Source organism: Hippopotamus amphibius, chromosome 1 (genome assembly GCF_030028045.1).
Source record: "Hippopotamus amphibius kiboko isolate mHipAmp2 chromosome 1, mHipAmp2.hap2, whole genome shotgun sequence".
In the NCBI taxonomy this organism is placed as follows: domain Eukaryota; kingdom Metazoa; phylum Chordata; class Mammalia; order Artiodactyla; family Hippopotamidae; genus Hippopotamus; species Hippopotamus amphibius.
The window spans coordinates 215,704,919-215,719,878 of NC_080186.1; the positions used below are offsets into that span (position 1 = coordinate 215,704,919).

Consider the following 14,960-nt stretch of genomic DNA (forward strand, 5'->3'; position numbering starts at 1 on the left):
TCGTAGACAGGAGGGCAAAGATAGAATCTACTTGGTGGCAAGGAACAGGTTGGCTAGGCTGGAGGGCTGTGTGCCAGTGAATGGACACAGTAGGAGATAAAGCCTTGGGAAAGTAGTTTGGGTTCAGATTATTGAAGGTAAGGCTAAGGTGTTTGGACTTTATTTTTTAAATAGTAGGAGCCCATTAAAGGTTTTTAAATGGTGTGGCACATTTGTCGTTATATAGAAGTGTGAGATTCTTAGAAATTTTCCTGAGTGGAAGTGTTGACATTTAATTCCTTTTTTAAAGTATCTCTGGCTTCAGTGAGAAAACCTTGGCTCTTTCTTGAATTTCCTCATTCCTTTTTTATTTTTATCCTTACTCTCTAAGCCTAGTTCTAGCTACCTGTGTGTACTAGATTCTAACTTTTCCATCTCCTGAGGAATTTTCCTCTGATAGTTCCCCCCACTTCACTCCTACATCATCAGCTGAGACCTTCTGTTATCCTCAAATGTATAAGTTATTTCTCAGAAAACTCGCATCCTATTGTCCTATTTCTCTCCTTTATTTCACTCTTTCCCTCGAGGAGCTCATCCTTCTCATAGTTTCATTTATCTCCTAATACCAGCTCTCTTACTCCATAGGATGCATGCTGCCTTCTATCAACACTCCATTTTCCTGTCTTACCTTCCAGCCTGTTCCTTCATTGGGCATGACCTTCCTTTTTTTTTTGTAGAGTTTAATGTTTTTGAAGCTTTCTCTCACAGTTTCATTCATTATGGATCTATGCCTCCTTTTTCTGCATTTCTGTGGCAAATTATAGGCTGACTTAGAGGGCCAGGACAGGGAGAGTGGGAGGGAGGGAGGGGATATATGTATAAATATAGCTGATTCACTTTAGTGTACCTCAGAAGCTGGTACAAGAGTGTAAAGCAATCATATTCCAATAAAGAGCTTAAAAAAATTGTAGACTGAACTATATTATTTAGTACCTGATTACATCATCTTTAATTGGTACCCTTATTGTTTCAACTATGATTTGGTTTTCACAACTGAATTAGAACCTTCTTGAGGGTAGATGACACTTAGTAGATGCTTAAGGATTGACTGATTTATGTCTCTGTTTATATAGAGAGCTAAAGCCATGGTTTATCTTGGAGAATTTGGAATTCAGACATTTTATTGGTGGCCATTTTTGCATAAATAAGGCCAGTAAAAATCATTAAGTAAAGCAGGTTTGTTGGGACTTTTCCTGACAAAAATCTTAAAACCAATACTTGAAGAATTAGGTAATGGTAAAATTTAGACAATACTTTAGGAATTCATGTACTTTACAAAAATAACTTATTTATAGTTCTGTAGTTGAGTAGTATTTACAAAGTTCTGATTATTAAAATACTAGATATTGGTCTAGCATTTGTATATTTGTATGTGATTATCACTCACACTTAAAAATAACATTTCTCATGAAAGATAAAGAGTTTTACAGTCAGATCCAAAGAAGTCTCCAAGGTACAGATTTTAACAAGCACCTATGTTAATCTAGTTACCTATGTTAATCTAGTTAGTATTAGCCTCTTCTCAAAGTCCTATAATCAGTAATTAAAAATTTTTTTTTACAGATGTTTCTGTACTTTGAAGATCATGGACTAGTGACATGTTCTGCTGATCATCTCATTATTTTGTGGAAAAATGGAGAACGAGAATCTGGATTGCGCAGTTTAAAGTTATTTCAGAAATTAGAGGAGAATGGTGACTTATATCTTGCTGTCTAGTTTAAGGAATTTGGACACCAGTGCAGGAACCTTGAACATTCAAATATAGGGTAATACTCTGAAAACCATTACCATATTAATCACTTAAATTTTATAATATTTTTTTTCTTGTTACTCCATAAAATTCCGATTGTTTGAATTCTTTTTTTCTGGGCCTGCAAACCAGCAACAAGTTGCTTCTCAGGTATTACATCCACCAAAGAACATAGCACAGGTTTTTCATTTGACTTTTCACATAACAGTTACCTGAAATCATTGAAGAAATGGGTCTAATTTCAGCAGTGAATTTTCTGAAAGTGAAGTTTTCAGACTTCAGCACAAATATCTGTTGAAGCAGAATTAAATTGTACCACGGTGTCCTCACAGAGATAAATTCTTTATGCTTTAAGAAAAATTCTACACCAGAAATTGTATGAGCTCATGTTTAATGAGGAGACTAGTACTCAGAACCTCTCACTCTTTAGTGTAATTATATTGTCTCTAAATTTTTATTTATCATCAGGAATTAGATATTTAAAATATATGTAGTTTCTGTCCTTTAGCCTTTTTGGATTTGGAACTACCTGACTTTGTTCTCCAAAGTTAGTATTTTAACTATACCTGTCATTCTTTTAAAGATTTATTTAAGGAACCTGCTTTTGTGGAAATAAATATACATGATAATTATAGACAATTATAGACAATATTTTGGGAGAAAAATGAAATAGCCACTGAAGAATAATTAGGTAGGATGTAGCATATATTGAATATAAGCCTGTGATATCCTGAAAACTGATACTTCCCTGTAGGAAATGAAGATTCCATAATAATTGTATTTTGTGTTGCTGCTGAAGTGGTGCGTGCTGTGTTTTAAGCTTCTTAATTTGATCCTAGACCCTGGGAGGAGGTAGAAATAACAGTATTTTTTATTCTTTGATTTTCTTTAGAGCTTGTTTAAGAATTCTTGTGATAAATTTAAATATATCCTTTCTCCTACAAATTCCCCTGGTCTTTAGTAACTATCAGATATTCTGTGAAGCAAACCTGAATCTCTCACTGTTTTAACTACAGCTTTTCCTTTCTTGGTGGCAACTAATTTGTTTAAATCATTTTTTTAAAAATCTAGCTTTACTATAAAATCCCTATAAAGTCACATCATTAGGAATCTTATTAGGGTGTATTTTTCTCCCTAGCCTGAACAGCTATTGGCTGGAGTCTTGGGACTGGACCAGCAGCTAGGCCTCATATATGCCAGAGATGAGAGCTAGAGCAGTAAAGTTACAGTGTTTGCAGAGTGCCTGATTCATCTTACCATTGGCTCAAATATGAAGTGCTTGAGACAGGCTTCACTTATGCAGTTCCTTGCAGTGACCACCTTCATCACCACATCAGCCTTAGAGCACTCTCTCTCCCTTTTGGTACTAAAGAATAGAAATTAAAAAGTGTTCCATACATTAAAAAATGGGTAGGTTTCATTGTGGAATTAATCTTATATTTAAACTGCTGATGAAAGAATCCTACTGAAATGAGTACAAGGTGATTGTTGTGTCAGAGGACTGCTGCTTCTCAAAGAACACTTTGTGGATTTATTTGTTCATCACACACACCCTAATGGCATCTTTGTAAATTGTTGTTTTTACTAGTTTTACCTTTGACAGTTGCTTGCTCAGCTACCTACAGAGTCTGGAAGAGCTACGATCATCTATGTCAGATCAGTGCCATAATCTTATAAATGCGGAAGCTGATCAGGTAAGCCCTTCCAGTTACTTAGCTCAATTCCCATTCTCATCAGTGAGCAGCTTTAAAAATAGAAATCGAAGATGACTGGAATGAGAGAGGAGGGCTTATATGATTACCCCTTGAGTAAAACCAAATACTGTTCATAGTCATTGTTTCTAATTCACAATGAAAATAGCTTTATGGAGAAATACAAAATTTACGTAACCTCCCTTATAATAGAGGAATGTGACTAGAAAAATTAGCACTGCCTTTTAGCCAACAGATTGTTGTTATCCTGGCATATATGAGCAGTCACACAGAGGCACCTCTAATCTTTCATCCTGAAATTGGAACGTGGGTAGGATTCCTAAACCAGGCAGACATGCATTTTGGTCTGAATGCACCAGATTATTGACCAGAGTCATTTTTAGGCTTTAATTTTCCTCCATAGATGGACCTTCCCCTGTTACTAGTTTTCTTTGGAGAGTCTACATTATTAGGTCATGAGTTTATAAAGAATTCATAGATTCTTAACTGCTTTTTTCCCCCGATTTGTTCTGAATTAGTATTATGTGATAGTAATCTATTCACGGGAGTGATGCCACCCACAGGCGAATTTGGGGAGCAAATTGTACCACAAGTACCACTGTCAGTCCCTCTGTTACTAAAATCTAGAGGAAAGCCTCCAAACAATTCATGAGACTTGATGGTTTTTGCTTTCATGAATGCCCTAGGGTCTGAGATGGGTGCAAACAGTGAGATGAGAGAATCTAGCAGGGACTCAGACTTGATGGCTGCTCACTAGGTGTATGTAGACTGCTGCAAAAAGCTGAACTTTCAAATTAGAAAACAACTATAACTGAGGTCAATATATATTATGTGCATTTTTTCCAGTTCCCTAGCTTTTAGTGCTATTATATTAGCAACACCAGAAGTAATACTGTGCAGTGGGCCTTGTCATTTTTATTTAAAAATACCCTTATTACCTCATTCTTTAGCTTATTCGCATAATACAATCAAGAGTCTAAACTTCAGGAACATTGTATTTATCTATCTTTCTCAAATTGAGTGGGTTCTGATTGAATAGATGAGGCTTGTTCTTTGCCCACAAGACTAGCCAGTCCTAACTCTGAAGGCAAGCATATTTTAAAATCTTAAATTGGACATAAAGAATAACCTAATTAAATTATTCTGGTCCTGATAACCGTGTTTTGTAACTAACTTATGATTAAGTAGTAGTAGTAGTAGTAGTAATGTGACTTCTCTTTAGATTAGATTGTGTTATATTTTCCTAAATTAATAGGGTTCCCCTCAACACAGAGTATTTTAGTAGACAGCTCAGTGTGAGAGACAGTTGTAATAGTTTATACCCATCTGATATGCATACCATCTGAAAGACTATATTTCTAATAAACTATTTGGGGGGAATGCACTATTTAGTTAGCAACTCAGCAGAAGATTACACCATAGTAGGTTACACTGGTAAAGAGCAGAGCTATGCTAAAGCTTTAGTACCTGGCAGTGTTAATATGAAATTAATTTGACATTATACTGAGTCAGCTATAACGTTCATATAGAAAAATGTCAGACATCTGATGAATGTCACTTACCAAATGGAACCAAAAGCGGGCTGGTCAGGAAAAGATTGTCATTGCCTCAAGCAAGCTTCTGAAGCCTAGGCAAATTACTTAGCTCCTCAAAATGGGAGTCTGACATCCTGAATTTAATGTGTTCTGAAAACAAAGTGTGTGATTCATGAAATAAAGAAAACTAAACTGAAATTTTGAAATTATGAAAAATTTAGGCCAAAGAAGTAAAATAAAAACAGCTGTTAGGAATGAAAAATGGCTGTAGGAATTTAGTCACAAGTACTTCATTCACAAAAACATTTTCATCACATTTACATAATACAGCATTATAATACAAAGCTAGCTGCTGTCCTGATGAAGCAAGTTCTCTTACCATCTAACAAAAATAATTTAGGTACATTTCTTTGCATGGAATTGTCATATATGTTTCCATTTGTTGGTACAAAACATAGAAAAAAAATTGGCACAATTTTGTAGTGATAAGTCATTTTCCCCCCATGTATTCGTTCCAGGTGCTCTGCGTTCCGATTTTCATTTGAAAAAAGTAACTGCCGATTCAGTTAATTTAGTCTCTGTTTATACCTCTTAGAAATGCAGCATGGAGTACAGAGAATTTGAAAGAAAAACAGATTTTGTTTACTGAATCTCTAATATTTATAATACATAGAGAAGGGTTGGCTGGTAAAAGAGAAAGGAAAATCTCAAGTCTGACTTAGTGTAGATCACAGAAAATTGTGAAAAGAGCTGTATAAAAATATGCACTTGTGCTTTAGAAGCTTTCAGCATACAATTAATAGCTTAAAATAGTATTTACTGTTCCCCATATGCCTATTTTCTGATATATTTACACATGTTGCAATTTTTTTTTACATCATTAAAGCGAAATGGCATGATCTTAAATATAGATAGGTTAAAAACATCTGAACCTTGAAACTTCCTCTGTCTCCTCACTACATGGCACAACATACTCCATGGACTTAAAACCCAGAAAATTTAGATTGCTTTAATAAAAATTTTAAACAGCAAATGTATATAAATTTTTTTTTAAAAAAAGTTTGTCCAAGGGCATTCAGATTAATGGCTTGTATATAATACCTACTATAGTGCCTTGTGACTGCCTCTGTAAACCAGAAATAAAGGAAAAAAACTCTTGGATTCCCCCCAAACAAGATGTTACTTCCTTCCCCATCATGGATGGCCTTTTATTAAGATGAATGCCTTTTGTAGGAGAGAGGACTACACAGGCTGCTGATACCAGTCTGGAGAAGGCACTCACCAGGCCAAGGCTGCGTTGTAACTTGGATGTCACACCATTGATCAGAAGAACCACCTAGCCATGGAGGCTCTGAAGCTACCTAGTTTATCAGCAATTTGGTCCTAGTTGTTACTCTCACTTTCTATAGGTTTTTTTTTCTTAGATATTCTTACGCATCTTTTAGATTGATGCTCTTGAGGAAAATAGTCAAGCTAAACAGTGATGGTGACTTTCATGGTAAAAGGGGAGCTAAACGCTAGCTAAGCTACATCATCCACAGAGATGGTGGGCACCAGGTCAGTTGCATGGTTTGATGAGGGCACACAGGATAACACCAGGGCAAAGGATTTTGCCATGTGTTTGTTCTGTCACTAAGTGATTGTTTAAAAGAACATATTCTTCAGGGAACATAATTTTCTAAAAATGAAATTTGGGAAGTTGTATGATTCAAGGTCAGATATTAAACATTAGCTTCTTAACCTGCACCTGTCATTTTCATTATGGAGGAAAGCCTCTTGTTTACACTACTGTGATTGACAGTGCCCTTTGTAGATCAAGAGGTCACCTTCTTTGTCTTGGCTTTAGCTGTCAGATGGAAGCCTCAGACTTTTGCACTTTAGGTCATCTAATGTCTTCCAGTGTTTGTAGTTATCAGCCAAATGTTGCATCAGGGTTGGCAGGTGTGCAAAGGCTGTAAAGACATAAAAGAATAAAAAGAAGCCTGTTAAGTTAGATTCCAGGAGCATTTATAAGTTTGGAGCTCTGTGGGACAAATTCGGGATCAGAATTGGAGGAGGTACCCCACATTAGCCCTAAGGTGAATACAAACGTGAGAAGGATAAGTTACTAAACACTGGTTTCTGAAATACAAACAGGTCCTTTTAACTAAAAATTGATAATGAAAGATCAGAAAGAGAAATTAAGGAAATAGTCCCATTTACTATCGCATCAAAAAGAATAAAATACCTTGGAGTAAACCTACCTAAGGAGGCAAAATACCTGTGCTCTGAAAACTATAAGATGTTGATGAAAGAAATCAAAGATGACACAAATGGAGAAATATACTATGTTATTGGGTTGGAAGAATCAATATTGTGAAAATGACTATACTACCCAAGGCAATCTACAGATTCAGTGCAATCCCTATCAAAATACCAATGGCATTTTTCAAAGAACTGGAACAAAAAATGTTTTAATTTATATGGAAACACAAAAGACCCTGAATAGCCAAAACAATCCTGAGAAAGAAAAACGGAGCTGTAGGAATCAGGCTCCCTGACTTCAGATTATATTACAAAGATACAGTCATCAGAACAGTATGGTACTGGCACAAAAACATAAATACAGATCAATGGAACAGGACAAAAAGCCCAGAAATAAACCCAATCACCAAGGTCACCTAATCTATGACAAAGGAAGCAAGAATATACAATGGAGAAAAGACAGTCTCTTCAATAAATGGTGTTGGGAAAACTGGACAGCTACATGTAAACAAATGAAATGAGAACATTCTCTATCACCATACACAAAAATAAACTCAAAATGGATTAAAGACCATTAAATGTAAGGCCAGATGCCATAAAACTCTTAGAGGAAAACATAGGACACACTTTGACATAAATTGCAGCAATAGCTTTTTGAATCCACCTCCTACCTGGAATAATGAAAAAACAAAAATAAACAAATGGGACCCAGTTAAAATTAAAAGCTTTTGCATAGCAAAGGAAATCATAAACAAAATGAAAAAACCCACAGATTGGGAGAAAATGTTTGCAAATGAAGTGACCAACAAGGGATTAATCTCTGAAATATACCAACAGTTCATGTAGCTCTATATTTAAAAAAAAATCAAAAAATGGGTAGAATATCTAAATACACATTTCTCCAAAGAAGACATACAGATGGCCAAAAAGTGCTTGAAAAGATGCTCAACATCACTAAGTGAGAAATGCAAATCAAAACTACAATGAGGTATCAGCTCACTCCAGTCAGAGTGTCCACCATCAAAAAGTCTACAAACAATAAATGCTGGAGAAGATGTGAAGGAAAGGGAACCTTCCTACACTGTTGGTAGGAATGTAAATTGGTACAGCCACTATGGAGAACAGTATGAAGGCTCCTCAAAAAACTAAAAATAGAGTTGCCACATGATCCAATAATCCCACTTCTGGGCATATATCCAGAGAAAACTCTAATTTGAAAAGATACATGCACCCTTATGTTCATAGCAGCACTATTCACAATATCCAAAACATGGAAGCAGCCTAAATGTCCATTGACAGATGAATGGATAAAGATGTTGTACCTATACACAATACAATGGAATATAACTTGGCCATAAAAAAGAATGAAATAATGCCATTTGCAGCAACAAGGATGGACCTAGAAATTATCATACTAAGTGAAGTAAGTCAGAGAAAGAAATACTATATGATATCACTTATATGTGGAATCTGAGGGAAAAAAAAAACAGGTACAAATGAACTTATTTGCCAGACAGACTTCAAAAACAAACATGGTTATGTGGGGGGAGGGATAAATTAGGAGTTTGGGATTAACATACACACTACTATATATAGAATAGATAATCGACAAGCACCTACTTTATAGCACAAGGAACTCTACTCAGTATTCTGTAATAACCTATTTGGGAAAAGGATCTGAAAAAGAATGGATATATGTATTTGTATAACTGAATCACTTAGCTCTACACCGGAAAGTAACACAACACTGTAAATCAACTATACTCCAATATAAAATTAAAAATTAAAAAAAAAAGGATCTCAAAAAAAAAAAAAACTAAAAACCTGTTTATCAAGTGATATTACCAAAAGAATCTGTGATTCAGAGTAGACAATATATTTTGTGTTCTCTCTAGTTTCTTCCAACGATAGAATAAAACTCTTGTAAGCTTTGGAAACATGTCCTTTGAAGAACACTTGTTTATCAAATATCCATCGAGTCTTCCATACACATGGTCTGTGCTGAGGATGCAGAAAGTGTTCATGCATCCCCACCACACCTGGGCACAAACAGCTGACTTTTTTTTTTTTTTTAAGTAACATTTCATTTACACCTTTAGGCCCAGCCTCTGTCATTAAAGGTAACTATCATAAAGTATAACAAAATACTCTGTTTGTGCGTAACAAAACATGATCTTACCATCCCAAGCATCAAACATGTCTGTTATGAAGTAGTCAATAAAGGAGATTTGGGACTTGGGGATGCTACAGGTATTCCGGTCAAACACTGGCATCACTACAGGTAGCCCCTGTCTCTTCTCTTCATCAGTCTGTAAGAAATAACACAGGGCTGTAGGGCACATGAGGAGCTGTCACAGTAGCAACTAATTGGTCAACCACCCTGTGAAAATGGGTCATAATTCAGTTGTATCTATGAAGAAACAGGCTCAGCAAGGTCCCAGGGCTTTATTTAGGACAACCACCTGATGAGGTACAGTGACTGGATTCAGGTCTTTTGACTCTCAAATGTGTTATGCTGTCTTACAGCCCCTCCTGAAGCACGGATCCAGGATTCACACCCCCTTTCCTGAGGTCTGTTTTCATGATCGCAAGGTCAAGACTATTTTCAAAGGAACACTAATAGTACTAAGTGGCAGTTACACTGAGGGTACAGAAGCAATGGTGGGTTTAAAACTGCTGATGCCTTAGCATGAAGCAAAGAACTGGCACTGCGCTGTATGAGCAGTCATTGTATTACCCACCGTCATGTGCTTGCAGTTTAAAAAGAAAGCCAGTTTCCCTTGAGAATGTCTTCATTAAAGCAGTAAGAATTATTAAGCTTGACCTTTGAAAATATGTCTTTTTAACATTCTGTGTGACAAAATCGGAAGTCTATACAGAGCCCTCGTGCTGCACATCAAAGTATGATGGTTGTCTGGAGGAAAAGCAGCTAGGTGGTTGACCTGAACTAGTTTCTCTTTTTTTTTTTTTCATGGAATAACTTTTTACTCAAAAGAATGACTGACAAACTATGATTGTTCAGATTGGGGGACTGGTCATGCAATTCTGAAGGTATGTGTAAACCTGAGTATTTTGCACATTGGAGTGTATGCTTATATGCATAATGTCATAATTCACTGGGCTGAAGTTAAGATCCACATTAACTGGTGGTGTGCTGAGCCAGAGGCCAGCTGATCAGAGACCGCATTTGTAACCTGATTTTTAAGATCACATTGTCTTGTGAGCATTAGTGCTTTCCTTTCTGGGAAAAGGACACCTAAACAGGGAGATTACATTAAAGAACTTAAAAGTGATTCTTTCCCATTCCCCCTTCACTTACTTTGAGAATAATGAGGAATAGGATGTTAAACCTGCTCTGTGGGTCCTGGGAAGCCCCATTAATGGCCTCTTACCAGCTTTTGGCTCAGCTTGCTCATTTCAGGTCGATCTGGCAGCCTCAAAATATAAACTGCTGTTCAAGGAGTAGTTTGGGGTTTTTTTCCTTCTCTTTTTGGCAAGTCCGAACTGCCTATCTTATTTCTCTTTAGTCCAGGGGCTCTCTTCCCATCCTTGAAAGCTGCACCTAACTTACTGGGTCCTTGGCTGGCCTTTGCCCCGCCAACCTTTTTAGACATCATCCGCTGTTCTTTTGTCCTGCCTCAGTGGTACATTCCAGCCATACAGGCACTGTCCCCCACCCCCACCCCCCAGTGCATTACTTGTAGCTACTTGTGACATGTTTGCCTTTCTGTCACACATAATAAACTTTAGTCCTTAGAGCCTCTTCTTTGGAAGCAGGCCTCTGTTTCAGATGGCCTCTTGTGGTCTACTATGTTACTCTAATTCCTCTTCACACTGCCAAAGTTTTCCTTATATAAAAATTCCGTTTTTCCTTTTTTACTAATTTTGCTCATAATGCTTTGTTCTCCCAGAATGTCCTTTCCCATTTCTAAATTTTGAAATCCTTAAAAAACAAACAAACCCCAGCTCTAAACCTTTTCCACAAAGCCCTTCTTTTTATCTAGAAAAAATCTCTTTCTCAACTGTTACACTTAATATATACCTCCTTTAGAAGTGTTTTTTGTTTGCTTGGTTTTAAACCAATGTGTGGACCTATTTATGTCTGTCTCTCTCCCCCACTGCATTATGAGCTACCTACAGGCAAAGATGTGTCTTATGTCTAAGTTCTCTAGATTGCATCATGGAGATGATTATTAGTGAATGAATGGATCATTTCCCAGTTTTTGTGGGAGTTCAGGATCTAAAAATTTGAAGATGAAAAGATACTTCCAAAGGCTCCGTTTACCCCCCTTCCCCTAGAGAGACTTTGGTTAGTGACCAGCCACATCAATTAGTCTCCTGAGCGACCAGAATTCTATTCCAGGCAGGGGTGAGCCATTTCTTTCTGAGGAAGAGTCATTTACTTATTTACTGTGACCCGGGGCCATTCCCAGAAGAGAGGTGGAGCTTCCCTAGAGAGGCAGCGCACCTGTGCAAAGTACTCCTCAGAGATCCTCCCGGCCCATTCGATACATAGGTCCAGGGGGCGGCATGGGTTGGCCACATCTGCACACTTAATCATCATGCGCTTAATCAGGATTTGGTTTTCAGGAAGGTTCTTCCCAATAGGGTTGCATTCACAGTCGCTGCTTTCAATCTGGAAAACAGATGGTCAGATCGGTGTTGTTTCAATATGATGGTGAAGCCCACAAGGGCCAACTGATCAGATATACGGCAGTCACCCAGGCAAACTTAGGCATGACACTTGTGAAGGAGGCTTTCCCATCCTTAATTCCATACATGATACACTGATATATTCTTGGGGAGGGGGAACCCTCAAGCAGTACAAACACAGAGAGCTTAAAAGGTCAAAGTCCCTATCACCACTCATGCACAACCTCACTTCCATCCTCTTCTCCAGAGGTAACTACTACAAGCAGGTTTTTTTTGGTTTCCTTTTGTTTTTAATAATTTGGTATGTAATCTTAAGGAGAGGTTTTCTCCCAGTTTTATCAGGAAATGTGTAGAAGCAAAACTTCCACTTTTTTTTAATACATTAAAGACGGAAATAAAATACACATGTGACCCTTCAATTATTTCTTCATTTATTGCTATTTAATATGTCTGCTAGCTCCTTCTCTCCTGTGACCTTCTGCTCCACCCCCCCCCCACCCCCCAGCCCCACTTACCCACCTCCTACCACTTTGTTTCTTTCTCTTACGGTATCTGTCCACTCATGCCCTCCTGGCTGCTCTTCTAGCTGCGTGGTAGGGAGTGTGAGATATAAGTGTTGGGGGTACTAGGAGCAGAAAGTGGGCCAGGGCAGGAGCAGGTATCTTCAGCCATGTTAAGATAACTGATTGTACACTAGTACCTACCTGGTGATGGATGTCAGCGGTCCTGAGCCAAGTGGCCAGGTCTATGGGTAGGCTTACGTAAATACAACAGGCCAATTATACAAAACCTGGAAGATTGAGATTCCCTACTTTCAAAGATACCATCGAACTGACTGTATAAAAGCAGTTAATTAGCTCTCCAGAGCTCTGCCAACCTGAAGGACTATATGACATTTAAGGATTTTTATGTTTGTTTTGTTTTGGGACTGGACCTGTTTATTAAACCATCAATGGGCAGAATTATGTTCTGAAGGTGGTTGTTTTGATTACTTACCATTGGGAAGATACTGCTTGCTATAGTTAGGCTGAGGTACATAAATCTCAAGAGTTGGGGGCTTACTTGGATAGATGACCTTCCCAACTCTAAATTCTGTGATTCTGTATAACTTTCCCCTCTTAAATCCCCAGATCCTTGCTCCCATAAGTCCTCTGTGGACGGAGAGGTTCCTGGCACTGTGCTGTGGAATCTCTGGGGGATGGAGCAGAACACAGGTGAGGTGGACACTGTCCCTCTCTCCAGGCTGGTCATGTGGTGGGTCCTACACAGACAGTCTCCTTACTGGTCGTCAAGTTACAACAGCCATTCGTCATTCATCCACATATGCAACCCTCATATAGGAATGAGTGAAAAGCTTTTCTAACTTTATAGGGCTGTGAACAGCTTTATGGTTTCAGAGGGCAGTTGATCTCATTTTAAACACAGAGATGTGAACTTATGTCTGTATTCCTAAAACCCAGGTTTGTAGGGACCTTAAGGCAGGTCTAAGATACATCAGTGAATTTTATTTTTTATTTTTTTATTATTTTTTTGGGGGTACACCAGGTTCAATCATCTGTTTTTATACACATATCCCCGTATTCCCTCCCTTCCTTGACTCCCCCCCCTCGAGTCCCCCCCACCCTCCCCGCCCCAGTCCTCTAAGGCATCTTCCATCCTCGAGTTGGACTCCCTTTGTTATACAACTTCCCACTGACTATTTTACAGTTGGTAGTATATATATGTCTGTGCTACTCTCTCGCTTCGTCTCAGTTTCCCCTTCAACCCCGCCCCCTCCCAAACCTCGAGTTCTCCAGTCCATTCTCTGTATCTGCATCCTTGTTCTTGTCACTGAGTTCATCAGTACCATTTTTAGATTCCGAGTTAGCATACAATATTTGTCCTTCTCTTTCTGACTTACTTCATCAGTGAATTTTAAAAAGGAGAAAGACTTTTGTTTTTGTTTTCAACTAGTCACTCCAATTTAACTGTCTTTAGATACTGACAGGCTTTTAATGCAAATCAGCAGGATTATAGTTCTTTAAAACATTTAATTTTGAGGTCTCCCAAGAGCTCAAGGAACAGAGAACTAGAAAGGCCTCTGAATCCCCCAAAATGCCACCATTTATTCCAGTCTCCACTGTCTGCAGGCTCCTTTCATCATGGTCTTTGGGCCTACTTCCTTTTGTCATCACTGGCTTTATATCAGGGTCTTTCTTTAAAGGGGTTCAGAGTTGCTGTGGACAATGTCAATTTATTCTTGTCCTTAGGGAAAAGAAGTGGCCAGTACTCTCAGCCCTTCTTTACCAGCTCCAAGCAAATAACCATCTTGTATTCAAGATGGAGAGAGAATGCTTTGAGGCCAGAGTAGGCTCTAATGGAAATACATTCTCATGTATCTTATTACATGGGAAATGCTTACCTCAGCTGCCATTGGCTTGTTGATGCTGTTCACAAATTTGTTCACATGTTCAAAGTGTTTTGTCATCTCTGTTGCTAAAACCATGTCAATAATAGCCTGGCGCAGTGTTCGATAATGGTTCCTAAAATAACCAGAAGACAAAGCACCTTGTTCACATCATGTCCCAAATAAGAACTGTTCTACCATTTTACCACACTTCCCACAATCTAGGAGGAAGCTAGGGGCACAGAGTTAATGAGTAAAGATAACAAAAAAGTTTACCTGCTCATCTTCCTGCTAAGCCAGGACTTGGTGATACTACTCCATTTTCCCCAATGATAGCTGACCCTCATATGATTTACGAGTATAAAAAAAAAAAGCACCTGTCACATGGGCACCTGTTTCACAAGGTGATTCCCTTCTGCCTTCCCTTGGCAACATCAAAACAGTGAGGTGGAAGAAAGTGACAAGTTCTTTCCCTGCAAGGCTGGTACAGCAACCTGATGAGCTGTCTCATGGCATTCAGTGCAGACACAGTGATTCTTATCACAGAGAAGGTCATCATTTGTTTTGATGATGACATTGGAAGAAAGTTTTCCAATTAATGAGCAGCTCTATAGATTATAATTAGGTAGATGTAATGGAAG

At 38.0% G+C, this 14,960-nt stretch overlaps 2 protein-coding genes across 14 annotated transcripts in view; one reads left to right on the top strand and one right to left on the bottom strand.

The window, feature by feature from the left end:
- Positions 1-10,164, top strand: part of WDR41 (WD repeat domain 41) — a 55,178-nt gene extending 45,014 nt beyond the window's left edge. For 3 of the 4 annotated variants that reach the window (XM_057740760.1, XM_057740771.1, XM_057740781.1), the window contains exon 13: positions 1,603-10,164. In XM_057740760.1, the coding sequence (XP_057596743.1) occupies positions 1,603-1,755 (153 nt within the window). In that variant the 3' untranslated portion in view covers positions 1,756-10,164. The remainder of the gene's footprint in view (positions 1-1,602) is intronic. The other variant, XR_009054588.1, reaches the window with a different exon arrangement.
- Positions 6,879-14,960, bottom strand: part of PDE8B (phosphodiesterase 8B) — a 232,277-nt gene continuing 224,195 nt past the window's right edge. For all 10 annotated transcript variants that reach the window (XM_057740698.1, XM_057740746.1, XM_057740679.1 and 7 more), the window contains 4 exons: positions 14,335-14,455; positions 11,749-11,916; positions 9,460-9,589; positions 6,879-6,988 (listed from right to left, as the gene is read on the bottom strand). In XM_057740698.1, the coding sequence (XP_057596681.1) occupies positions 6,879-6,988; positions 9,460-9,589; positions 11,749-11,916; positions 14,335-14,455 (529 nt within the window). The remainder of the gene's footprint in view (positions 6,989-9,459; positions 9,590-11,748; positions 11,917-14,334; positions 14,456-14,960) is intronic.